The sequence below is a fragment of the Silurus aristotelis genome (genome assembly GCF_946808225.1).
Source record: "Silurus aristotelis genome assembly, chromosome: 1".
Classification (NCBI taxonomy): Eukaryota; Metazoa; Chordata; class Actinopteri; order Siluriformes; family Siluridae; genus Silurus; species Silurus aristotelis.
Genome location: NC_139574.1, coordinates 15815501 through 15842568, shown reverse-complemented (window position 1 = coordinate 15842568; position 27068 = coordinate 15815501). Strand labels below are relative to the sequence as shown.

Genomic DNA, 27068 nt, shown 5'->3' with positions numbered 1-27068 from the left:
AAACAAATCATCTCCAAGGGCTTTATAGAGTGTAACTATAGGGATTTGTGCTCATTCAGAGAAAGAATATTAATTGAAACAGTCTGTTCGGTGTTCGCTGTCCACACATTTCTGCACTCTTCTTCTTCTTCTTCTTCTTTCGGCTGCTCCCATTAGGGGTCGCCACAGCGGATCATCCGTCTCCATACCACCCTGTCCTCTACATCTGCCTCTTTCACACCAACTACCTGCATGTCTTCCCTCACCACATCCATCAACCTCCTCCTTGGCCTTCCTCTTTTCCTCCTACCTGGTGGCTCCATCTTCAGCATTTTTCTACCAATATAATTCATGTCCCTTCTCTGCACATGTCCAAACCATCTCAATCTCGCCTCCCTCACCTTGTCACCAAAACATCCTACATGTGCTGTCCCTCCTGCACTAACTTATATTTATTCACTGTACATATGCTTCATATTTATATATATATAGTAGACTGGTTATTTAGCTGCTAATTCTTAAATGGCATAATTTTTTAACCTTCACTTCTGCACATTACTCTTTAATGCTATAGCCTCAGAACCATTCCTGTACTCCAAATTGATGTCCACACATCTCTGCACTGCTACTGCCTTTATATTTATTCACTTTACATATGTTTACATATTTATCAGTTGCTGTAAATATGCCATATATTTATCTGCATTTTTGCACGACTGCTACATTTTGCACTTCTGGTAGATGCCAAACTGCATTTCGTTGCTGTGTACCTGTACTATGCAACGACAATAAAGTTCTTTCTTTCTGTCTGTCTGTCTGTCTGTCTGTCTGTCTGTCTGTCTGTCTGTCTGTCTGTCTGTCTATCTATCTATCTATCTATCTATCTATCTATCTATCTATCTATCTATCTATCTATCTATCTAACCTTAAACCTTGGCAACCTATGTCTTCATGGATCTCGCTTTATGCACAGGGAATTTGACATGTTAGAACTTTCTTATGGGTGTCTTAATTTCCATTGAAGGAAAATTGTAATGCTACAGCGCATAAAGGCATCCTATACAACTGTGCTTTCAATTCTGTGACAACAGTGTAGGGAAGATCTACATATGGGTGTAATGGTTACATGTCCAGAAACTTTTGGCTATATAGCATAAAAAAAGCTACAGAAACCTTAGTTAAACCTGGAGTGTTAACCTGATTTACACAAAGGACAAATTAATAATTTTCCTTTATGATGTTGGCTAAGATATTAATTTTAAATTTACATACCTATAAATCAAACAGTATCAGTTAGTAGGTCCTTTAATACTAAACAATTGTTTACAATCAAATTTGTTTGCTCCAATTAATAAAAAATATAACTTTTAGACCTTTCACACCTGTGCTGGTATCATACTTCAGCAGATCAGGCGCACTGATCTACTTATTTTGTAAACTCAGTGATATTAATACATCAAAATAAACCACTTCTCTTTTTGTTTCTTACGCAATGTGAACATCAAGGTTAAATGACTGAATTCGCTCCAGAGAGAGCTTCTACAGAAAAACTACACCAAACAGCATTCCAGTATGCACACATTTAATATGAAACTGCTAGTTTCAAACGAATAATAACAAAAAATTCAAGATATTTTATTAATTATAAAATGGCACAACAATGAAATACTTGAATAAGAAATAACGCATTTAATTTGGCATTGTCTTAAACACAAACGTGTGTGACATTACTGTCATAAGCTGATGTTGTGCAACAAGAGTGTAAAGATAAATAACAGACATGTACATGAAAAAAAAAAAATCAATGCACAATAAATTCATGGTCACTCTGTCACACTTTCATACCATAAATAATTTTTCTCTAGACTATCTAATTAAAGTAGGTAAAAAAAAAAAAAAAGAAAAAAAAAATTAGTCAAGGGACTGAATAAAAAAAAAAAAAGAATAATACTGAAATCAATCAGACTATTTTGAGACAGCTCTTTAAAACAGTAAAATAAAATAAAAGGCTTTATAACAATACAGACAGAGAGAGAGAGAGAGAGAGAGAGAGAGAGAGAGAGAGAGAGAGAGAGAGCTGTGACACGGAAGTAAAGTGATGTTTATTCTATAATCCAACAACTGCAATTGATCTGACGTCAAAACTGTAGGTTTGGTGTAATTTTCCTGACAGCCACAGGGGGCAGCAGATTTCCACCACTGATTCTCCTTTTCATCACACAGACGGGCAGCTTGACTCGATGTGTTTGAGGTGGCATGCGTGGCACAACAGGCGACCATCAAGTGGATAACAACGATGCCCTTCTTCATCATTTAGCTCCATCTTACAGTCCTGCATAGAAAGGTGCAGCTGTTTTATTGACAGCTTTATTCATAATCTGAAATTCTAGCATTATATGTATGTATATATATATATATATATATATATATATATATATATATATATATATATATATATATATATATATATATATATACAATATATATACAATATATATAACACACTCCTCCTGCACCTACATTTATAACCTGTTACACAACAGTTAGTTTTAATCCACTTTTTGACTGAATGAGAAGACATAAGAGTGCTTGTGTTCAGTATACCTATGCTGTGTGAATCACTCCACTTGTCTACTTGTCTGTATCCACTTCCTAGTCGAAACAGTTACTAAATAGAGTTATTTACGTCATCACTGGACATGATAAACAATACTTTTCACAGCAAAGTAATTTCTGATTTTAAACATGAAAGCTCATCTGATGAAGATGAAAAGTAAAAACAATGATGCCAATTTTACTATAAGTACCTTTAACAGGATGTAAAAGTCAATGTGTGCTAGCTAATGAGGAGAGGAAAAAAGATCATTTTAAAATGTCAATTCTTCTTCATCTTCTTCTTTCAGCTGCTCCCATTAGGGGGCGCCACAGCCGATCATCCGTGCGGACATTTTCCCCTGTTGCCACAGGGCTGCCTTCTCTTATCCACCAAAACAATAATGCAAATAAGGTATGCAGATGCATCGATTGGACATCAACTAGGATACAAAATGATTGTGTCTGCTAGCAATGTTAAGCCTTCAATAAGCATTAGTGCTTTACTGAGCATTAGCTTCAATATAAACTGCCAGATGGCGTATATGCAGTATATAAAAATCAGCTTTTTGGTTTATTCTGTAAATGTTCTATAAACACAGGCACATTGTAGAACCTGTGGAAATATGCAGCAAAAATGAAAGTGACATTGTCTCTTCCGATTATGACATTCTGAAATATGACTTTAGAAAGCAATATTTGGTATAACCACACTCTTGTGCAATATTGCTTGAGTCTAAATATGGAAAATAAACAATACCATAATAAGCTGACAATAGGAAGTTAGCATTTTGATTATCAGCGTAATCCGTTCTCACGTCACTGTTTTTTTTTTTAAATAATAAAAAAAAGATGATAATCACTGATCAATTAAGTGAGAACAAAACTTGTAATTGTAAATATGCTTATTATTAATATGCTTATTATTTCCTCATAAAGTATAGGTATAAAAGTAAAAAAAAAATTTCGATAGTGAAATTATTTAACAAAGCGGTTTTGACTATTTGAACCTAAAAACAAATCCTATGCAAGCTGGATTTCGCTGACTTTTTGACTTTTTTTTCGCAGCTGCAGAAGTATAATTATAGATTCCTTAAAAAAGGCCACTTTTGTGTCAAATCCACAAATCACAAGAGAAAAAAAAGGACTGGTTGATGAATAACCAAGGACATTTGTAGCATGTTTAATTCTGCCACCACACTGAAGGGACTTGATGAGTACACTTCACTGCAAGCTCACTCGGTGATTGCGAGAGTTCTTTGCTCATTAGTCGTTTGTCAGAATTTAGCACAGCTGGAGAGCGCTTGATCTGAGCCCATCACGGCTGAATGTGAGATGGGTTTTTTGAACATACTGCCAGCATCAGTGCAATTATGAGCTAATCACTCAATTTAGTATGAGGGCTGTACATAAACATTTATTATTCTGACCCGAAAGATCTCTGTAAATAAACTAAAGGTACAAATATGTAGACGTTAATGAACAGCTGACATAGTGGTGATATTTATGGCTGGAGGCAATGCAGAATAATAAGACTTTTGTGGATGTTTAACTCACCTCACAGTGGTAGCAATCTACATGATAGTCTTTATCCATAGACACCACTCGAATGGTTTCATCAGAACCCTGAGAGTACAGAAAAGTGAAAATGTTTGTCAAATACATTTACATTTGGTGGCATTTAACAGACGCCCTTATCCAGAGTGACGTACAAAAGTGCTTTGAGCCTCTAGCAATGAATACATCTACACTGGTACGCTAGATCACAAACTTAAAATAAATCGGCCTACAACTTTTTTCATACAATTTCTCTGATGATGGTCATTGCTACTGTGGAAGGGATAATTGTTTATTCTGTCCAAAATATGTACCTTCATGATTTATAACAAACCTGATCACTATTTTTATTAAAAGCCTGCATATGCCAAAGAGTCTCTTATTTGCACAGGACAAAATCAAACCATAACAGCACTGTGGAGGTTCGAGTAAAATTCCATTTAGGCAGAATGCAGACAAACTGCCACTTGGACTCAGTTCTCACCCCATAAGCAACATTACTCACAGACAATCACCAAATATGTCTTAAGTGCTGACCTCTATGGAGAGAGCAGACGGAAATGGCACCATGTCTCTGAGCGTGAAGAACATAGCGAAAAAGGCCTTATTCTTGATGTGTACCAACACAAATAATCTCAGTCCAAATATAAGCTATTCATGGCTATTTTGGGAGACTGTGTAAACGGTACATTTGGTTTGAACTGCTAAAGTATTATATCAGAGCAGATAGCTGTTAGAACAGTATATTGCTTTTGGTTGGGGAAGTAACAGCATTCCAGCGAGTTAAATGTGAGTAGCAGAGATGTCATGCATCATATTTAACATTTAAATCATAAGTTGTAGGTGTGTCATTGCACAGAGATCACTGCAGAATTGCTTGTGAAGAAAGAATGACACAAAATAAGGTCTTACTTAAATAATTATAATGTGTATTTATTCAGTATTAGGAATCACAATGCTGACGTCTTAAAGTATTTTCAAATCCAAACATTGAATCTAATAGTGAAATCTTTCTGTGTTAAAACCCAAAGATGTCTGTGCACACATGCATCTAATTTATTCTGTTGTAGACATCACAACCAATACAACATGCTGTCCCTTTTACATTACATTTATTCATAACCGACGAGCATAAAGAACTCAGGATTTACGCAGCAGTGATTTTGCATATGCATTTAAAGTATAATCCTGGCCCAAAACGCTGGCCATTTCTCACATTTAAAACAGTCTAACTCCAAAACTGAAGGTGCTCCTGTCTAGCACTAGCTTTGATCAGTAGGGTATAAAATCACACATGCATTAAAACCATTCTAAAGCTCTAGCGCTATAAAGCACACCAGGTCTTGTGAGGTTCCGTTTTTCAAATGCATGGCAACGCAGATCAATGATTAAACACACCAAAGTCCGTTTTCTCTGAAGACAAACATTTTCAACTTCTCACAGAGCCCACCCTGGAACTACAGATTCCACACTGTGCTGTGGAAATTTTCGTGTAACCAGTTCACTGTAACTCTGTAGCAAAAAAAAGGAACATTTTGACTGTGGTTAATGGTGTGAAATGAGGAGACTTACCTCAGGGGGCAGAATTGGCTGATTGCATGCTGCACATTTAGGAGCAAGAACCCTTTAAATAAGAGCAAAGTAAAATATTTCAGTAACAAAGACAAAGGAACAGATACATTTCTCAAGTGACACAATCATCACAATATCATCTACATTTTTTTGTGAAACTATTTAAATGAAAAAAATGATATAGTAGCCAGGCCTGAGGACAGAAATGGAAAGTAAGACAGAGAGGGAGAGGGCAGAAAGGTGTTGTGCCAAGCTGCACATGTGTTCCTGTGCCTTATGAATTACTAAAAAAAAATAAAGTTCAGCACAAATCCAGGTACGTTCCATTTCTAGATTTTTTTTGCACATGGCCACCATCTGATTGTCTGCAATTTTAACGTGACAAAAATATAAATCAGACTTTAAAATCAGACCATTCCAGTTATTCGTATAGAAATGCATACGTTGAAACCGTCTTTTAGACATAACAACTGATTAGTTTACATCGAATCTAAGCATCTTTTTCTTTCCCCTTATCTTTTTTAGATTTTACAAAGAAAGATCTTATTATCCCACTATCACAAGACCTCCATATAGGAGGGCAAATTTCATGAAAATTAAATAAGGATAAAATAAGGCATATTGTATTCATAAAACAACGCAGATTTCTGACGATGTAGACTTTTCATGTATAGGATTGTTTGTACTTCATTTATGCACTAAAACCTCTTCTGTAATAGTTTCTACCCAGTTTTAATAATTGAGGCCCAGTGTGTATTCTGTTCCTCAAAAAATCACTTAAACACACTCACAAACACACATTTTAAAACGAAGCTAAGAAGGTGACGTAGTTGAACAGACCCTAACTCAACCCTCACCCTTTTATTAAACACCTCCTGCTAATAGCAAGTCTTCTTCTTCTTCTTCTTCTTCTTCTTTCGGCTGCTCCCTTTTGGGGTCGCCACTGCGGATCATTCGTCTCCCCCTGTCCTCTACATCTGCCTCTTTCAAACCAACTACCTGAATGTCTTCTCTTACCACATCCATAAATCTCCTCATTGGCCTTCCTCTTTCCTGGCAGCTCCATCCTCAGCATTGTCCATCCCAACGAAAACCTCAACATCTTCAGCTCTGCTACCTCCAGCTCCACCTCCAGTCTTTTACTCAATGCCACTGTCTCTAAACCATACAACACTGAGGTCTCACCACAGTCCTATAAATGTTCCCTTTCATTCTCACAGATACTTTTCTACCACAAATCACTCCTGCCACTTTTCTCCACCCACTCCACCCTGCCTGCACTCTTTTCTTCACTTCTCAACACACTCTCCATTACTTTGCACTGTTGACCCCAGGTACCTGAACTCCTCCACCTTCTCCACCTAATAGCAAGTCATAAAAGAGAATTCATAAGATGCTGTTTTGATGTGGATAGCAAAGAGGCTAGTCAGAACACCCGAGAACACTGTGACTGTTCAGCAAAAATGAGTCACTGAAGTCACAGCTGAAATATACAATGACTTCCTGCACTTCATGCTTCTTTGATCTTTAGCCATCTGCGTACACACACACACACACACACACACACACACACACACACCTGTGGTAGTCTTTCACACAGTAGATCTTGTTCTCAGTGTCCACAGTAAAGGGCACTCCATCTAGGCTCTCGTTACAGATGACACAGCGAAAGCAGCCGGGATGATAGGACTTGCCCAGGGCCTGCAGGATCTGTAAACAAGCTCTGTGTTACAAATCTATAAACATGCGCACTAAGCAAGAGTATCTAGAACGCTGATATATATTGGTGTCTAAAGCTGATTCAGCATACACTTCACTGAGTTTAACCTCATTCATTCCCAAAAAATAACTTTGTTTATGCGCATTGTAACGCTGATTGTAAATATTCAGGTTTATTGAACACTACTGTTTACACCCAATGTCAGAAATTCACTTCCATCCACATTGATTTACACATCTATACATTTATTTCATCCTCATCACATTTCTGTGGAACTGTGTTTTGTGTGTGTGTGTGTGTGTGTGTGTGTGTGTGTGTGTGTGTGTGTGTGTGTGTGTGTGTGTGTGTGTGTGTGTGTGTGCTTTTTTTTCCCCCACATATGATATGTTGACTTTGTTACATTTTATATATATTTGCACTGTTTAACACATTGGAACTGCACAATTCTTTCTCAGAATTTTAAATACTATTGCACTCAGTACTATTCCAAATTACATGTAAACTACGTATCTTTGCGGGTGTTTTTTTTTTTTTTTTTTTAGCTCACCAAACATATATATATTTCCTTGTTATCCTCCATCTTCCATATGTTTATTAAAAAAATTTTTTTTAAAACCTCATGCTGATATGTCATATATGTAAATAATCATATAATTAATTTGATATACATATATAGTATTTACAGACACTTCTGCACACACTTGTAAATAATTATTACTTTCCTATTGTTATTATTATAATTATTGTTATTATTTATTTTTTCTCCTTTTTTCTTCTTTCTGTTTTTTTTTTAACCATTTAGTTTAATGTGTAATATTTTAAATTGCTGTAGTTTGCCTGAAGCCTCACCTAAGATTTTCATTGTATATACTGTCACTGACATCTGTACATATGACAAATAAAACTTTGAAAAATTCTCTAAGTAAATTAAGTCATGAAATTATTAATATGATGTTTTATATACTGCTCTATTACTTATATGATTTTAAAACCTTCTAAAAAAGCAGATCCCACCCTCCCATTTGAATTTATATGTAGTTATTATACACTAAAATACTCTATGCTGTATAAAGGTCACTCTACAGCAGCATAACACTCACCATGTCCATGATCAGGTGGCCACATACATTACATTTGTCAGCTGACTGTTGAAAGCCAGAGTACTGTGGGTTCAAAGAAGAGAAAGAAATTATTAGACAAACATATATCTTATATGTGACAGCATTTCCAATTCGGATGCTTTGCATATGTTTTGCCTGCACGTAAATTACCAATATTAAAATGAGAAACATTATTTTTTATAACTAAATGACAACTTCCTGTACACCGTGGCCTGTTTTTTCTAGCTCACACATTTTTTTAAGATAAAGAGAATTAACTAACTAACTAAATTCCTGGAGAATTAACTAGCTAACTATAAAACTAAATATATCTAAAGATGTTTTGAAAAAAGATCTGATCTGGGATCAGTACCCTTATTGCCAAACCTAATATTTATGATATTTTGATACACAACATGATGAAATGTCGGTGGACACTTGACAATCATGTCCATATGTGCTTTCTGAACACTTAGCCACAATTAATGTGGTAAGCCACTGACGTCGAGTGAGGAGGCCTGGGGCACATTCAGCTTTTTCAATTCATCCCAGAAACATTTAGTATGGTTGAGGTCTGTACAGGTCGCTCAAGTTCTTCTACAACCACCTTTGCACACCTTAGGTTCATAGAATTCTTTTTGTGCACAGAGGAAATGTCATGCTGGAACATTTATGGGACTTTTACTTCAAGTGAATGGAAATTGTAACACTACAGGACACCAATGCATCCTATACAACTGCATGATTCCATCATGGTGGCAAGAGTTTGTGGAAGAACCATGTATGGGTGTGATGCTCAGATGTTCCAAAAAATGTTTGGCCATACGCTGTATATTTATTTCATAGTCCATTTCTGTATACTGACAAAGAGTCTGAGGGCTTACATTATACAAATAATTTTTGAGAGCATTGAGTTTGGTTTTTCAATCATATTTAATGCATTTTTATGTACTGGAGCCTATAAACTGTTTCTTTCCACATAAACACTTTAATGTCATTCCGCCACGTCATCATAGATAGTCGTAGACCTTAAATGTAGACTGTCTCTAAACCAATTATTTTTACAATACTGTTACATAGCACCAGGAGTGTAAATATAAAATCATTTCAATATTTTGACTGGAACTGCAGTAAGAAAATTAGCTGCAAGATAATCAGAACTACACTTCAATTGTTTTTGTAGTTGTGCAATTTTCTTTTATTGAACAGAGCACCAAAGTGTGTACCCCACTGTTTAAACTTAGCTTTCTTGAACAAACAGACAGAAAGAAATTTTGCTTTCATACTGTCTTCAACACCCACAAAAATCCATTTTTATCAAGATTTAGTATTGAAGGTGTAAACAGAACAAGCTGAGTTTATTCTACTTTGAGTAAGCTTCACTATTTAACAGCCACCCCAGCTTACTTTTTTCAAATCCCTAAACAATCTTCCCCATCTGACTTCTAACAGGACTCTGGAGCTGCATCTTTTAGAACCAGTTAAACAGTTCATGATGATGATAAAAAGTGCTTGGTGGGTTAAAATCTTTTTGTCAAATTGTTTTTAGGTAAGCTCTGAAAGCTAACAAATGCTCATTAAAAAAAGCGGGTCGATTACTGTACATAGTTACAGAACTACAGAGAAAAAGCACATGACTTACAAGAAAATCCTCTTCACAAAACACCTTCCCGGAGACATAGTAAAATGCTTTCCCCCTCAGCTTCCGACCTGCAGGCAACACACAGAATTACACAGGTCACATATCACGTCTCTCATTACGAATACACCTCAAGAGTCATGACAATAGATCTAACAGGTAAATCTGTCTGTCCATGCCAGTACACAGATTAACTATGCTATTAGATTATTTTCCTTTTTCCTTTTAAATAAATTACAAATGAGCTTAATCCGTTTTATTGTATATAATTATTTATCACTCTTTATTTTGTTGTTCCTTCGATGAAAACACCAAAATCTGTTAACAACAGCGTTATACTTTTACATAACCCACGGAGGTAAATATTTTAGCTTCAGATATAAATGTATTCCCAACAGCACAATATGAGTGCGTCAGAAACTGAGGATCACATGGAGCTCAGGCACTCGCCGTTCTTTTCCATCAGTCCATAGGCGGGAGCTGGGTGGACTTCCTGTCTGAATTGGTTCTTTTTTGGTTCTCCTTCCATAACCATGAGCATGCACAGACACACACACACACACACACACACACACACACACACACACACACACACACACACACACACACACACACACACACACACACACACACACACACACACACACACACACACACACCCCTCCTAATCACAAACCCCCTGTCCCACAGGAAAGGGGAACATTCCACACATTTTGTAAGGAGGGGGTACAGGGTAATGCAGTTAACCCTTACTGGCCTGCAACACATCATCAATGGAAGTCTTTATCCATTTGCCTCTAACATACAGACAGTACAAACGTGGTTAAAAACTCAGCAGCTTTTCTGGTGTGAATCAGCCTATTGTGGGTGATTCACACTATATAGATTGCCAACAAATACAGAAGACTGGCACTCAACTCCAGCTAGATGTATAAAATGTATTGCAAAAAAACAACTTATCAACAAGACTCAAACAACACACTATTGCAGCCATCTGTAAAATCTTCAGGAAATGTTTTTACTGACTAAGAGTTAAATATATGCAGCATTAACCGTGAAGCATGGTAAAGTAAGGGCGTGGTGACTAATTCATACAGTCTCCTGGGAGATGACAGTTATATGACAAGCACAGCAATCTATTGGGGTTTGCTTAGTTTTACAGTGCTCATCCTCTCTTCTTTAAACTTCACTCTATTCTCTACCAACCGATGCATTCATTTTTAACACCATAAAACTTGGCTGAAATTGCTAAACAGTGAAAATGTTAGAGTGGGTTTGTTAAAACCGCCTCCGTCGTTTGAAAAATATTCTGGAAAATTCCGTAATATTATATTACTCATATTAATAAATACGTTATTGAGAATTGTTTTCGAAAAATACATTTAAATTCCATCATATACTCAAATGCTTTCATTTGTTCACCTTAACAATAATTTTGGCCACTACAATACGATGACTGACACCTCTGTGACATGCATCATTTTACATTGGATATCAATTGATTCTCTCACATATCTCATCTTATTATACATTTACTTCGCTCTTAATCATATCAGTGATGAATCAACAGTAACAATGTGAAATATTTTTTAGCCAATATTCTCACCTATTTGCAAATCTCTAATCTCTTCAGCGGTTTCTTCCTGACAAACATACTAAAAGAAAAAAATCTAATCTGAACAAACTGTTTTGTCTGTTCACATTCATTTCTATGTTTCCACACGGACGGGTTTAAATGCCGGATGTGTGCATCATGGCGGATTTTAGTGCTTGATTTGAGACTTTGTATATCAGTAAAACAAATATGGACCCTTTATGGACCCTTTACCACGACAGCTGCTTCACATGCACTTTAGTGCCGTTAAAATGATTTTGCCGTAGCGCATTATTAACGTGTTAATTTTGACAGCCCTAATTAATACAGAACTCCGAACACATGAATCATTTGTTCATATGCATAAATACTTTATAAGCGTTTCTAATTATGTTGCCTTTAGGGTTAACATATCTTAAATGCTCATAACATTCTGCCATTGTAAATAAAATAACTTACTGTGCTCGACAAATCAGAGCTTCATGCATTCATTCAGAGCACACAACATTTTTATTGTTCTGATGAGACCTGGAGACTGGGTCTGCTTTCTCTAAACATAAATCCCACGTTTCCCCCTTCCCACCGTGCCAATTTTATTTTCCCTCAAAACCTGAAAAACAAAAACCTTCTGTGGAAATAAAGACCAAATCTTTCCAATCCATATACATAAACTAATGCTGATAAACATATATATTAAGATAATTTCTGTTTTGTTTTTTTTAACCATTTTTTTCCTACTTGCTTTTTTGTGTGCTACATATAAATGCATACCAACCCTATAAATATAAACATACTAAATATGAGAAGAAGCTCAAAGTGAAAACACAAGCCATGTGCTACTTGGTGTTCAGGGATGAATAACAAATACAACAAATTAAATCTTGCATTAAACGTTTCAGTTTGAACTGAGATCAAATCAACGTCCTCAGAGCGTTCAAACAATCCCCACGCTGTTCTCTACACCAAAGTGCTGATGAAACAGCTGCTGAACTCAAACAGACAAACCCATAAAACTGCCCAATAAAGCAAAGGGACATCAAATAAAGGAAATGGAAAATTGAGATGTGATAAGGCAGCACAGGTGGGCGAACAGAAACCTTTGACTCATACAATCCCTCTCAGTGCCCAGACCTGTAGCCTCTCTACAAAGCTTCTCTGTGGAGGGGAACATCCACAGCTAGAAGTAAAAATAGACATTAAAAGAATGCCTTGCTAACCCATGGCTAGTATCTAGCACACTTCCTGTCCCTAGTGTCTGGTATGTTTAGAAAAGGGAGGCCATAATCTGTCAGGAGGCCATTTCTGTTTGCTGGTATTTATGGCTTTGTGAGCGATTTTATATTGATTCTCTCTCTGCTTTCCTCTTTAAAGTGCCATTGTGTTGCCAATATTCTATTTTGAGATCCTATAGAAGGCCATAAAGCTAATCTTCACGCTACAAAAGCGCCACTGATGGCAACTAAATGAGTTGCTGTAGCACTAATTGTAAGTTTATGGAGCTGAAAGAAACATCAAGACATTTCATAAAATAAGACATACCAAGACTAACACAACCACCAGCTCCTGTTAGCTTCAAAGGATAAATCTTTGACACATTTTTTTCACCCTTCCATAAAACACTGAAGTTGCTAATGTTGGACACCACAAGACTCTTTGTACTACAGCTTTTGGTTAATGGGAATTTGGATGTGTGGGTGGCCTGGATGTTTAACAATGCACAGGAAGTAACTGTGTTAATAATTTTTCCATATATTTCTAATGTGTGCACTATTAATCTGTGAGTTTATATATGTGGACACAAAGATTTTCCAGAGTCATTATTTATTAAAAAAAAAAAAAAAAAAAAAAAAAAAGGGATTCTTTTTAATGCTCTAAAATGTAATTGTCATCGGCTTCAAAATGCCGAGTTGTGCATTGTGCAGGTTTATGAGAGGAAAAACAACACGCATTGAATCCACTTTGTAGGGCTGCAGGAAATATACAGTGGTCTGAGAACTGTCTCGATGCACTATCCAATGAGCTAATACACAGCAATCCCACACCCTTCTTCCTCTGTCATCATTTTCCAGGCTTCACTTTCACAGCCTCCAGCTGACATAACACACAACACTGATATCCATCTGCTTATCCTACCTAAGGATCACAGGGCCTGTGCTCTCAGGCTGCATTCCCGTCCGGCAAGGCCCCTTTCTTAAATAACATACAGCAGCCCTAAAAAGCAGCTAAACACAACCTTACACATTGGTAAACATCAGGTTCAATCATAAACACAGGTAGACCTCCAGAAGCTCAAAGAGTTGATTCAGTTATAGTGTGTGACATTTGAGGTAGGCCGTGGTATCCAAGCACACTAACTGACAGGAGCCTGCTATGGGTCAGAACAAAAAATGTTTCGTGTGATTTGTATGCTGCATGTGCACAGAGCCCAGAAAGGTGTGGAATGTTTTTGCTTATGGCAGATGGTACTAGCTACAGTAACAGCACACTTTAACACCTTGTTTGCCCGAGTAATTAGGGAAGGAATTGCAAGTGCCAGGATCAGCCGTACCAGAGCACCAGTCATGCAGATGAGAAGCTTTGGAATGCCTCAGCAAGTTTCCCCTTCAGGAGTTGTTGGGCACTGATGTGCATATATGAGTGCCAAGTCTAAATAGGAGGCGGGGGTTGATGAAACTGGTTTAGAGGCACGTATGTTGTCTGAACACAAACATATGGCTTCTGTTTGGAATCATCAGTTCCAGCAGCACCTGGCCACATGCCACCTCACGGCACGATCTCTGAGCCCACACACAATGCAGCCAACTAAATGCTTGAGCCTGACACTCTCTAAATGCCTATCAGTGGTATAGCCAGCAATCGTTTGGGGGAGAGGAGGGGTTTATATAACGAGGCAAAATAATGAAGATTTCTGGACAATTAAAACCAAAGGAATGACATACTCTTGCATTTTGGTTGGAATGCAGGGCAGTAGTAGGAACAACATGAATGTGCAAGGTAATACTTAAAGGCATTAGGTATTGAATTCAAATTTATGTTTAAATAATTGTAAATTCGCTATACTAGTAATACAAGGAAAATGCATTTAACTGCATACAACCAGATCCATTGCCTTTCTCTTTTTACTCCGGCAGTAAATATTTCTGCATTCAACACACGCTCATGGGATATATGATCTTTCCGGTGTGCACTGTAACTCCATTCAGACTTTTCTTTACATTGTCTTGGCATTACTTAAAACGAGACACACCCTGAAACAAAAATAAGCGAGCACAACCAGTTTACCACGCTCACACGTGGTCTGGATAGGCGGTGGTTTAAAACACGTGGAGAGAAGAACTGATTGGTTGTAGACAAAATAAAGTAGATGAATGTTACCTGGTTGGGTACGTAACCCTTTGGGTATGCATAAAAAATACAAATCCACAGCTCAATAAATGTAAAATGCATTTAACATATATTCAGAAACATATCCAAGCCCAGCCACCTTTCTCTCTCCTAATTGGCTGCCGCTGTCTTTCTGCCATTACCATGTGTTTGATGATCATGTTCACAGACAGCTGACTCTTCTTCTTCTCTGTTCAGCTGTGTGAAAAATGGTGATTGATAAAAGTGTTCAGCTGTATCCAGATTACAGGTCTAGCTGTTGTTCCTGTGAAGTGCTCCTAATAGACCAAGTGCTTTAGTGCAGTTCACTCGGTCCCTATCAAAAGCCGCTATTCTTACTATCTGATGAACTGTAGCTCTCCGGTTCAATAAATCTTTGTACCCTTGTAAACATAGTTTTAATACACATCAATAAAGGAACATATTCAATATTAGACAGTATACTACCCTTTTAGTTTAAACTATTGCAATGTCTTACTGGCTGCATCTCTTCATGTACTCCTGCTACAAACCCATGCTGCATAATAGCAGGGTTCATTATGCAAGTCATATTCAAGCTATTTTGTCCGTTGCACTGACTAAAAATTCATGGTGTGTAAAGCTCTAAATAATCTCGCTCAAGCATATCTTTCTGATCTCATGACGCAATATAGCCCATCATGAGCGCATAGCTGAGCAAAAGCAGGTCAGTCATATATGTATAGATGTATCATTGGAAAAAACCTTTTTATGCATTGCTCATAGTCTCTAGGATAATACTAGGACTGCTAACTCTATCTACACAATACGCTAAGTAGAGATTCTTGAAGATCTAAAGTTGATGTATTAGGTCTATTCTATTGTGTAAAGTGTATTGAAAAAAAAAAACATGAGGAAGACACCACATGCCAAACAAACATGGGAAAGCAAGAAAGAGATTAAGTTGAGGTTTGTATTAGATGAGATACTTACTGCATGCACTGCATGTGAAACAGCTGTCGTGGTAAAGGCTACCCATAGCCTGGCATGCCTGACTGGCTCCATAAACAGCCTTATTGCATTTCACACAACTGCCTGCAAAAAAAAAAAAAAAAAAAGCCAAAACATAACAATATTAATACCACCCTCATTATTACATGTAGTAACCAGCACACTGGTAAACGTGACAGAGTGGCACCTTTCTGATCAAAATAGTTTTGATCCCATTTTCGCACCACAGCAAACAAACCTTGCTCGAGCGATGCCAGTTGTATATATACTGATGGCGTATAACTGGGAGTGTACACTTAAACTCTGGGCTTTTTTTCAAAGATGGAGTCTTTGTCACCCCATTCTCCTGTCCACCAGTGCGATAAGTACTTTCCCCCCCCACTCATACTTGCAATATATTTGCACTCAGTAATTCTATAGCTCACATACTCAGATCAGTCTCGAAGAAATCAATTCATTTTGTGACATGAAATATGACCTAAGACATGAAACTGCCTGTGGAATAAACAAACAAGATGGAAAAAAAAAGAGGTGAGAAGTACGACAGGCTGGTAGCACATTGTGTCGTTATGACTGGAAATTTAATCCACTTTACTTGTTTGAGTTGGCAAACACACTCTGAGAATTCTGCCACATGATCAGTGTAATCAGATGCTAAGGAGATCCCACAGAACAGTGCCAAACATGATACACACACACACACACACACACACACACATACCAACACACGCTCTGTGTATCAACAGGATGTGAGAAGTATTAATACAAAAGACAGAAAAGGAAAAAATCATTGAAAGGAGGTGAAACAGCCGAGTCATTCTGAATCATAATAAATTAAACGAGAGCACTTGTACTTGTGTCATGTTCCCCATTATGTTGAATATTGTTAGAGCTGGCACACTGGGACACGGCCTTGATTACAGTTATTTCCCTGCCATCTCACATTTGCCCCTCTTTTCTTCAATGTGGAACAATTCAATTATGGCCTTGTCACAATAATCACTTTCAGTGATGCTACTCTGCAGTCATGCTAAAGAGCAAAGGCAAACTGAGCCCTTTATAATGAGCCACTGTTTAACTCCTTTCATTTCACAGCCAACTACAGACACAGGCCATGATGTAGACAGCTTAAATATGACAATCATCTTGGTTACAACCCATCAAACAAAGAGAAAATTGTTGATGAATACTCTATGCCACAATAATACGCTATTGAATTACGCTATTCCGCTATTCCAACAATCCATCTCTGACTTGGATACTTCTTACATTTGAATGATCAGATGGATATGTGGACAGCTTAATGGCAGCTAAACTCAATGTACTTTGACAACTTTTTACTGAATGTGCTTTTCAACACAGTGAAAGTTCAGCTAAAAGCAGATGACGCGGGAAAAACGGAAAACCCTACACAACAGTGGTCTTTGTTAAACACGCAGACTCTGTTGAGAGCAGATGAGGAATGGCGTGATATTCTACATCACACCGAGCTAACAGAATTACCCGCGGCTAATTCTCCTCTGAGGTAGAGAGCAACGTCGGGTACAAGCTGAAATAACCACCCACAAAGAAACCTCTGTTCTCTCAGGGTTCAAACATCACGCATTTTAGCTCTGCCTACACCCTCTGAGCCAACTCCAAACAAACCACCCCTGAAATGTTGAGCGCTACAGTACGAGGACACCACCACACCCAAATAACTTGCCTTAAGATTTTTGCCCATTTAAAAAAAAAAAAAACACCAAAGATGCTAAAAAAAGTACTACAATGCTTTTCAAATATTACACACAGTGTATTTGTGACACTTTTAATTATAATTTTACTGTTGTATTGTCCATCGTACAGAGATCAATTTATTGATAAAGAACTGATAAGTCACACAGCAAACTTCAAATACATGTATTAATTCCCAGGGAGCAAACTCCAGGGCAATATATGTTAAAATCTGTAGGTTTCCTAGTGACATTTTTCAACAATAATAAATTTTAAGGATCGGAACTTGAAAATCGATGTCGATGTGCATCTGTTTCTCTTTGATGGATTTTCATGTTGCTCCAAGTTATGCTAAAATACCCATTCTGTGGGAATCAGCATTCTTAGCAGAACATCATACATCCCCCACCAAGAGGAAGCGTTCAGATAGTACTGCCCTATAGATGAGGATGTGACTCCATGTACATTCTCACGTTCCTGGGGCCTTCTGAACACAGCTGCAGAAAGTACATGCACCACTTCCCATGTGTGTACCATCAAGCAAGCCCACCCTTGAGTGCATGTAATTTCACAACTCATTTGTTAAAAGTGATAACCAGGACTGAATGCTATAATAAACAGAAATGCAAAAAATCAGTATTGATATTTATATGCAGAGATCTTGGTGATCAAGTTGCAAAAAAGTTAAGAGTGCTCTATAAAAATGGTTGCAGAACAAATAATGGACTGACACTTTTAGAACATGACAGGCTAAAGAAGCAGCAGTGGTGTTCAAAGACTCAAAGGAATTTTTGACTCATAATGACTAAGTTACATGCCGCCCTCTGCAAATTTCTTTAAGAGCCACCCTCTTCAAATTTCTATTTTTGAGAGCTACGCTCTTTAATTTCTTTCGAGAGCCACCCTCTAGGTGTGAACTGGAACCAGCACTGGAGAAATCACAAGAACTCCTTAACACACAGTAAATCATAAATAAACATAATAGGCATCTTAAGAACTATTTAGAACTATTAATTGGAGTCAGGTTGGGGACTCAAAGCGCACGCCTGCGCACACAATCCTATAACTGTTGGCAACAAATAAAGGAATTCTCCATAGTGCACTGTTTTCCTTCTGCTGTTTGTGAATTAGGAAACACGTTTGCGAGAGCGCCTATGGAAAGTTGTCTGAACAGGGAGCCTGGACAATGTCTTAAAAGTACCCACAGATGCAGGCGTAATGTATTATTATTATCTATAATGTATTATAAATGCGTTGCTTATGGAATCTAATTAAATCTGAGAAAAAGGGACTGTGAAATATTATATTAAGAAAGCAGCAGACATTGGGAAAGTTGGAGAATTAAGATAAAAGTCTGCTGGCATGTTCGCTTCTTTCTCTTCCAGCTCTGTCTCACATCATATCTGATAATCGGGTTCCCCTGAAACAAAAAAGTCTGATAGACACACATTGTGCTTAAACGTCTAGACAGAGAAGGTCACTATATCTCCTCCATATGGAGCCACTGACTCTTGGACATTGTAGCACTATTTATCATCATCTCCTGGCTTTGTACCAAACTCTCTTTTTTTTTATCTACAACTGTTTTTCCAGTCATTCCTCATCATCCCTCTGGCGCAGTAGTTTGGCTGCATGTCTATTTTCCCAGAACCTTTTATTTTTTTCCCCACCTTGCCTAATTTTTTTTGTAAAAAAGATGCAAAGATTATGCTTTTATAGACCCTGACGATACACTAAACATTTTTATGTGAGACTAGTGTCCTATCTAGAATAAATTCTCCCACCTTTCACCCACTTTATTTGAACTGCCTCCAGATCCAGTGCAACCCTGACCTGGATAAAGCGTTTACTGACAATAAACAAATGAATGAATGAATTTTTTTCCCTAAATCTGGATTTCTTGCTTGCTTAAAGGACTGCACAATATACTGCGCTCATTGTTGAGGCAATGCCAGAATTTATAATACAGTTAATATAGAGGATTTCAGAAAGATTTATTTTGTATAGTCTAATTCTTATTATATCTGAATATTCAAAGTAAAGTGTTTTGATAAATTGTGACTCTGGCATCATTCAGAAATACAAATAGGCCACAAAGCTTTAATCCGATCTTCAACTAGAAAACAGAAGATAAATTAGTTTTGATTTTGTATTAACACAGTACATAAATATGCTATTTTTGTTCATAATCTTGTCTACCCGAGAGAGGAAATGAGACGAATTTATGTGTTTCAAGTCTGACATACGAAGCAATGGCCTGTTGTTACTGACCACAGGAACAAAGACTGAGAATAGACACAGTGATGTCAACTCTCACCCACTCTTCACTGGAAAAAAAAAACTGAGCCATGAAAAGCATGATCCGGTTTTAAAATATGCTTAGGCATCGGCAAGGCCAAGCTCTCCATTCGTCACTCAGTCCATTTTGTGGCTTGACAGAGTGAGTCAGAGAATGAGCCGCAGTTTGGAGAGTAGGGACGAGCCTAAAGAAGACCTGAATGAGGACAGGGAGTTAGTCCTACGCAATTCATAATCCTGCATGTACTGTTTTTTTTTTTCACAGTCACACAAAAACCTGCTATCACTTATTGGTTGTGTGTGTATGTGTAAACAGTAGGCTAAGCTGTGTTGGCTGAAAAATAAACAGTTTAAGTCAAGCATGTATAAACATGTGCTTCTGTAACTTTTGTATTAGATAACGACATACAATGATAACAATTATAGATTAAATACAACGATCAGTCTTCAAATCTGTGTATTCTCCTTTAATGAGCATGTAAACTTAATTTCGATGCATCGGGATTGTTTGAATAAAATCTTGATAGATAATAAAGATCATGGACAAAATGTTGAAAAAATGCTGTGCTAAGCAGCCACATTCAAAAATGGCCAAAGTCTGAATTCCTGAAATACAGGAAAGATATCATAACAGGAAGCACAGACATCAGGAGTGCATAAAAAGAGGAAACCGTGATATTCACAAACGAGGACGTTGTCCAACTACAAGATTTTGCTCAGACTGATGTGCACTTTCATGCAATTATATTTGTCATCTAGTGGTCAGATCTGTGAAGTCAGGTTGCCTTTAACTGCTTCACCACATTAACCAGTTCTGTGTATGATGTAATGGTGGGGGTTATAGCTGAGAATTTAACACAGCGTTAACATCTTGATTAATGTTGATAACCGATCATGTTATGAAAAAGCCCCTTTTGAGTGCAGTAGTATATAAAATGCAAACTAATTACTCAACTAAAATGTGCAAGTTTGAACTAGACTTATTAGTGCTGGAACATTTTCCCTGACTTAATGCTTAGTCCAGGGGCTTTAGGATCAACTGAGGAGGTCAAAGGCTGAGAAATGGAGGGGGGAAATCCCAGAAATAAGAATCAACCCAAATAAAATAATGCATCATTTAGACACATGCTTGACTACATCACGGAACTTGGCTTTACTCCAACCTACTTCACGTACACTCTCTCTTTCTCACACACACTGTGAAGGTCAAGTGGAGGAGACAGCTTGTTTTTCAATCAGTGGGCTGTTAAATTCTGTTCTGCAAAATTACAGACGAGAAAACGATTAATAAAGAGGGGAAAAAAAAAAAAAAACATGACACGTTGTGATCACGTCTGCCTTACCAAAGTAGTCAGCCTTAGGCTGGGTATCCATCTCTTTTTCCAGGCGTTCAGTCAGAGCTTCTAATTTTATTTCAGCTGCAGACGGCCCAGGCTCGGGCTGTATATGGAGAGTGTGGCATGGCAGCTTGAGTGCCTGAGGGGGGCTGTGGGCATCACTTTTATCCGGCTCTGCAATCGCGCTCGATACATTGTCTCGATCAGTGGGACTGCTATGTCCTCGAGTGTGATACTGCACTTGTCCTTTGGACTGATGTGCTTCTGGTTGGCTTTGTGCGAACGGTGACAGCTGGACCGTAGCGTACGCCCCAGTGTTTTGAGAAACCCCATTATGGCGCGGGTCTCCATAAGGAATCTGAGGGATGATGGGTTCGGATTGATAAGCAGGGCTAACATATGGAGAAGACTTGTGGTTAGAATCTGGTTCTCCATGAGCACCTGTGGGTGACGATGGAACCCAATCAGGCTTCACCGCGGGTGATAAAGTTTGGCAGGGTGAGTTCTGTCGAAGAGGAGAAGTTGCTCCATGGTTCATGTTAGCTCCTGGTGTGCTGGAACTCAGGCCAAGAGTGGGTGATGACGCCTGGATTTGAGAATTGCTCTTAGATGACCAGGTGCCTGAAGGACTTGGAGAAGAAGGCATAATTTGATGATAAGTGTTTCCAGTATCAAAAGCTAAATCATGGCATGACTGTGTGAGGTCTTTACTGTCATGATGGCTTCCATAGGTGAAAACCTTGGTATCCTGTGGGCTCGCTGGATGATGTTTCTGTCCTTCATGAAATGTACTCGGTCCTGAGAGAAGAGGAGGCTTAGATGCAGCTTCATGCCTGGCGCTACTAATAGGTGGTCTGTCTTTAGTGTATAAAGTGCCACCGTTGAGCCTTTCAGCCAGGTTGTTTCTCTCCATGTCTTCTTGATGCTTCTGCATGTGAATCTTGGTCATTTTGGAGGCAAACACTCTCCTTGTTTCCTCAAAGTCCGGGTTGTTTCCTGCGTCTCTCTTCATGCGGAACAGTCCGTCCCTGGACGCCTCGTACATGTTCAAATCCTCGATGAATTTGCTCGCTTCGAGCCCCAAATCCTCGTATTTATCCATGTCTACTTATATGTATATGTACAACTTATATAAATATACAAATCCAACTACTAAAAATAGACTTCTGAACGATGAATTCACTCCAAAACTCTCACTTTTTCCATGGTGCAAAGTTCAAAAAGGCGCAAAAGGCATCCAAACTCACCAAAGCATGAAGACCAACTGTACTTTCAAGAAGAAATCGCTGTTTATATTCACGCAAATAATCCATAAATAAAAGTAAAAAATTTAAGCGGTCCAGTGAATTAGAAGCTGAGTGTGAGAGGAGAGAAGTTCAGTGTGATCGCTCCTTCTGCTCATCTGCACTGGAGCACACAGACAGGATGCTCTCCGCCTTTAACTACAGCCAAGTGTGTGAGATCAGATCGGACCTCGAACACACTCCGAGAATCTCACTGCAGACTCCTGTGAGACTGAAACCCAATTATAATCTCATCTGATGATACTGCACCACATTACACTGCTCCTAGTGCAGGAGATCATATAGGAGCACTGAAGAGCTTCACAACTTTTTATACAGCATGTAACCAAAATCTCTCCACCGCTTTGCTTTTTTTTTCCCTTAAAGGTACAGTGCACTAAAAAAGAAAGTCAAGCAGGAGACAGCGAGCACGTGTAACTAACACACACACACACACACACACACACACACACACACACACACACACACACACACACCTTACAGTCCTTTGAAGACCTTTCACTCGTCTACTACATCTAAACCACACTCCTTACAAGGATTTGTCTATAAAAACAAACATACATACACTATACAATATGTACATCCAATTTTCATTTGTGTGGCACTTTTAACAATAGACATTGTCCCCAAGCAGCTTTACAAAATGGCATAAAAAATTTATACGTTTGTTCCTTATAATTGTAAGCAGTTTGTGAGCCAGTGGCGAATGTGGCATGGAAAAAACTCCCTGAGATGGCATGCAGAAGAAACCTTGAGAAGAAACCAGACTTATCTGCATGACACCCAATGTCCATTCATTACAGTTCTATCACTTGAACTTCTTTCCTAAACTGTTCCCAGGTCTTTTAGAAGCACGAGAGAGAATGTATTGGTTATGTCTTGGGACCATTACTATTTCCTTTCACTGGAACTAAGGTGAGATTTTTTAAATAAACTGTATCAGTAATTTGGTACACAAAAGCAAAGTCCATTGAAAAAAACCATGCTTTGTCAAGGTAAAAGACAAAGTACCCTAGATACCTTCACAGAACACTGACCTCAACCCCACCAAACATCTTTGGGGTGAACAGGAATGTGGGCGCATGAACACAAATCCACATAGACATGCTACAAAATTTTCTGGCAAGGCCAAGAACTCCTGAAAGAATGAAAGTTATTATAAAAACAAATGTAAGTGTATGTACATCTGACGGTCAGGTAAAATAACTTTGAGAGGCAATGTTACTCTCAATCTATGTGGTTTTGTTCTCTAAACATATTTCAACAATAATGGAACTATAATAATTGGGCATTCGGTGCCACCCAGATTTACATTTATGGCATTTAGCAGACTTCTTATCCAGAGCAACTTACAACTGAGCATTTGAGGGTTAAGAGCCTTGCTCAAGGGCTCAGTATTGGCAGATTGATGTTACTAGGATTTGCACTTTTCACCTTTCAATCCTGATTCCAATGCTTTAACTACAGAGCCACCACCTCCCCAGATGAGAATAGGTTCCCTTTTGAGTCTGGTTTCACTCAAGAATTATTTTTCCTTGCCACACTCATCACTAGGGATAAACTACCAAGGAACAAACTTATAGGCAGTAAACTTATATATTCCAACTCTTATTCTCTTTAAAGCTGCTTCGGGACAATGTCTGTTTGTTAAAAGCGGTATACAAATGAAACCAAATTGAATTGAATAGGGAGAATTCGGTTTTAAACACACTGCTGACATTGCAAAACCAAACACTTTTAAGAAGTCACCTCTTTAATCTAAAACAACTGAATCCACTGGTAAGGAACATGGTGTAATACAATACTTGGATGAATAAAAAAGTAACAAAAGTAACTTTTTTTTCTGGCGGTTAATATGCCAGCAGTCTGTTTTCTTATATGACTTCTCAGTGAGCAGCAATGTGGCAGCAAAAATTCCAAACAAAGACGTGAATCCATCCTAATAATCCTAAAAATAATCCTTCATGTTTAAAAACGACATCAGTGGAAATATATCTATACATTAAAGCTATTGGTGCTATAACTCACAAAATCTTTAAAGTTTTATAGGACTTGCAGCATGAGGTAAATCATTTCTTATGAAAGGTTACATCTCACTTCAAAGCCAAAGAAAAAGAGAATACGTCAGCATTTATGCCCTGTAAGCAGAAAAAAAAGGTTTGAAATACAAACAAACACCAATAGAGGACTACTACGTGAGTAGGACAGGCAGCTGGCAAATAACAGCTTTAGTTCATGCGTCCCTGGTTTCACCCCAGCGTCGTGTACCGTGTGTGAGAAAACACACACCGCTCCAGCTGCGAGCCACACATTCCACCACAGCTACACTATCTGGTGAGTGAAGGAGTGGAATGTTTGTCCGTGATAAAAGCACTGTCCAACACACTAGTGGATATACTAGAAAACAGTAATACCCTTTAGACTAAGAAGTTAAAGAGCATACAGTTAATTCTATAACCTATTCATTATTAGGTTTATTTATTCAAGTATATCTAATCTAAATTGTATGTATTGTGTATCTACTTTATTGTTATGTACTTTAAGATTACATACAGTTACATACAGTATAAACACCCCTGGCAAAAAACAAAATGGTCCAAGCCATAAAGATATGGCAAGATATTAAGATTTTTATGGTCAGTTGGGGTGAAAGAAAAGAAAGAGAGAAAAAAAATGTAAGTTGCTCTGGACAAGAGCCCACCCCCCCCCCCCAAACGCCATAAATATACATGTAAATTTGCTCTTATATATAAAAATATATATTAATTTGCTCATAAACTAAACTGTCAAACACAGGAAAATTTAATTATACTTATATTATATAATTATATACAGTGAGGAAAATAAGTATTTGAACACCCTGCTATTTTGCAAGTTCTCCCACTTAGAAATCATGGAGGGGTCTGAAATTGTCATCGTAGGTGCATGTCCACTGTGAGAGACATAATCTAAAAAAAGAAAATCCAGAAATCACAATATATGATTTTTAAACTATTTATTTGTATGATGCAGCAAATGTCCACCTCCACTACATTTATTATCCTAAATTAGATGCACTTGTTTGAGGTCGTTAGCTGCATAAAGACACCTGTCCACCCCATACAATCAGTAAGAATCCAACTACTAACATGGCCAAGACCAAAGAGCTGTCCAAAGACACTAGAGACAAAATTGTACACCTCCACAAGGCTGGAAAGGGCTTCAAGGAAATTGCCAAGCAGCTTGGTGAAAAAAGGTCCACTGTTGGAGCAATCATTAGAAAATGGAAGAAGCTAAACATGACTGTCAATCTCCCTCAGGCTGGGGCTCCATGCAAGATCTCACCTTGTGGGGTCTCAATGATCCTAAGAAAGGTGAGAAATCAGTCCAGAACTACACAGGAGTAGCTGGTCAATGACCTGAAAAGAGCTGGGACCACCATTTCCAAGGTTACTGTTGGTAATACACTAAGACGTCATGGTTTGAAATCATGCATGGCACGGAAGGTTCCCCTGCTTAAACCAGCACATGTCCAGGCACGTCTTAAGTTTGCCAATGACCATTTGGATGATCCAGAGGAGTCATGGGAGAAAGTCATGTGGTCAGATAGAACTTTTGGGTCATAATTCCACTAAAAGTGTTTGGAGGAAGAAGAATGATGAGTACCATCCCAAGAACACCATCCCTACTGTGAAGCATGGGGGTGGTAGCATCATGCTTGGAGGTGTTTTTCTGCACATGGGACAGGGCGACTGCACTGTATTAAGGAGAGGATGACCGGGGCCATGTATTGCGAGATTTTGGGGAACAACCTCCTTCCCTCAGTTAGAGCATTGAAGATGGGTCGAGGCTGGGTCTTCCAACATGACAATGACCCGAAGCACACAGCCAGGATAACCAAGGACTGGCTCTGTAAGAAGCATATCAAGGTTCTGGCATGGCCTAGCCAGTCTCCAGACCTAAACCCAATAGAGAATCTTTGGAGGGAGCTCAAACTCCGTGTTTCTCAGTGACAGGCCAGAAACCTGACTGATCTAGAGAAGATCTGTGTGGAGGAGTGGGCCAAAATCCCTCCTGCAGTGTGTGCAAACCTGGTGAAAAACTACAGGAAACGTTTGACCTCTGTAATTGCAAACAAAGGCTCCTGTACCAAATATTAACATTGACTTTCTCAGGTGTTCAAATACTTATTTGCAGCTGTATCATACAAATAAATAGTTATAAAATCATATATTGTGATTTCTGGATTTTTTTTTAGATTATGTCTCTCACAGTGGACATGCACCTAAGATGACAATTTCAGACCCCTCCATGATTTCAAAGTGGGAGAA

The 27068-nt window shown here is 38.1% G+C and overlaps 1 protein-coding gene across 1 annotated transcript; it reads right to left on the bottom strand.

Annotated features, from left to right (window-relative positions):
• Nucleotides 1-1590: 1590 nt before the first annotated feature.
• On the bottom strand, nt 1591-23099 carry limd1a (LIM domains containing 1a). The gene is made up of 8 exons (XM_083546670.1): nt 21461-23099; nt 16089-16190; nt 10163-10230; nt 8521-8583; nt 7280-7410; nt 5701-5752; nt 4129-4197; nt 1591-2311 (listed from the first exon to the last, which is right to left on the bottom strand). Exons 1-8 carry the CDS (start codon nt 22554-22556, stop codon nt 2195-2197), a joined length of 1698 nt encoding a protein of 565 aa, XP_083402796.1. The 5' UTR covers nt 22557-23099; the 3' UTR covers nt 1591-2194.
• Between the last annotated feature and the right edge of the window lie 3969 nt (nt 23100-27068).

What these genes read in the sequence shown, in the direction of transcription:
- limd1a (XM_083546670.1), bottom strand. Translation starts at nt 22,556, where the DNA reads ATGGATAAATACGAGGATTTGGGGCTCGAAGCGAGCAAATTCATCGAG. An exon ending in TTTGTGAAGAGGATTTTCTT is followed by an intron (nt 8,584 to 10,162) that starts GTAAGTCATGTG and finishes TTGAACCCACAG; the next exon opens with TACTCTGGCTTTCAACAGTC. An exon ending in TAGATTGCTACCACTGTGAG is followed by an intron (nt 2,312 to 4,128) that starts GTGAGTTAAACA and finishes CTTTCTATGCAG; the next exon opens with GACTGTAAGATGGAGCTAAA.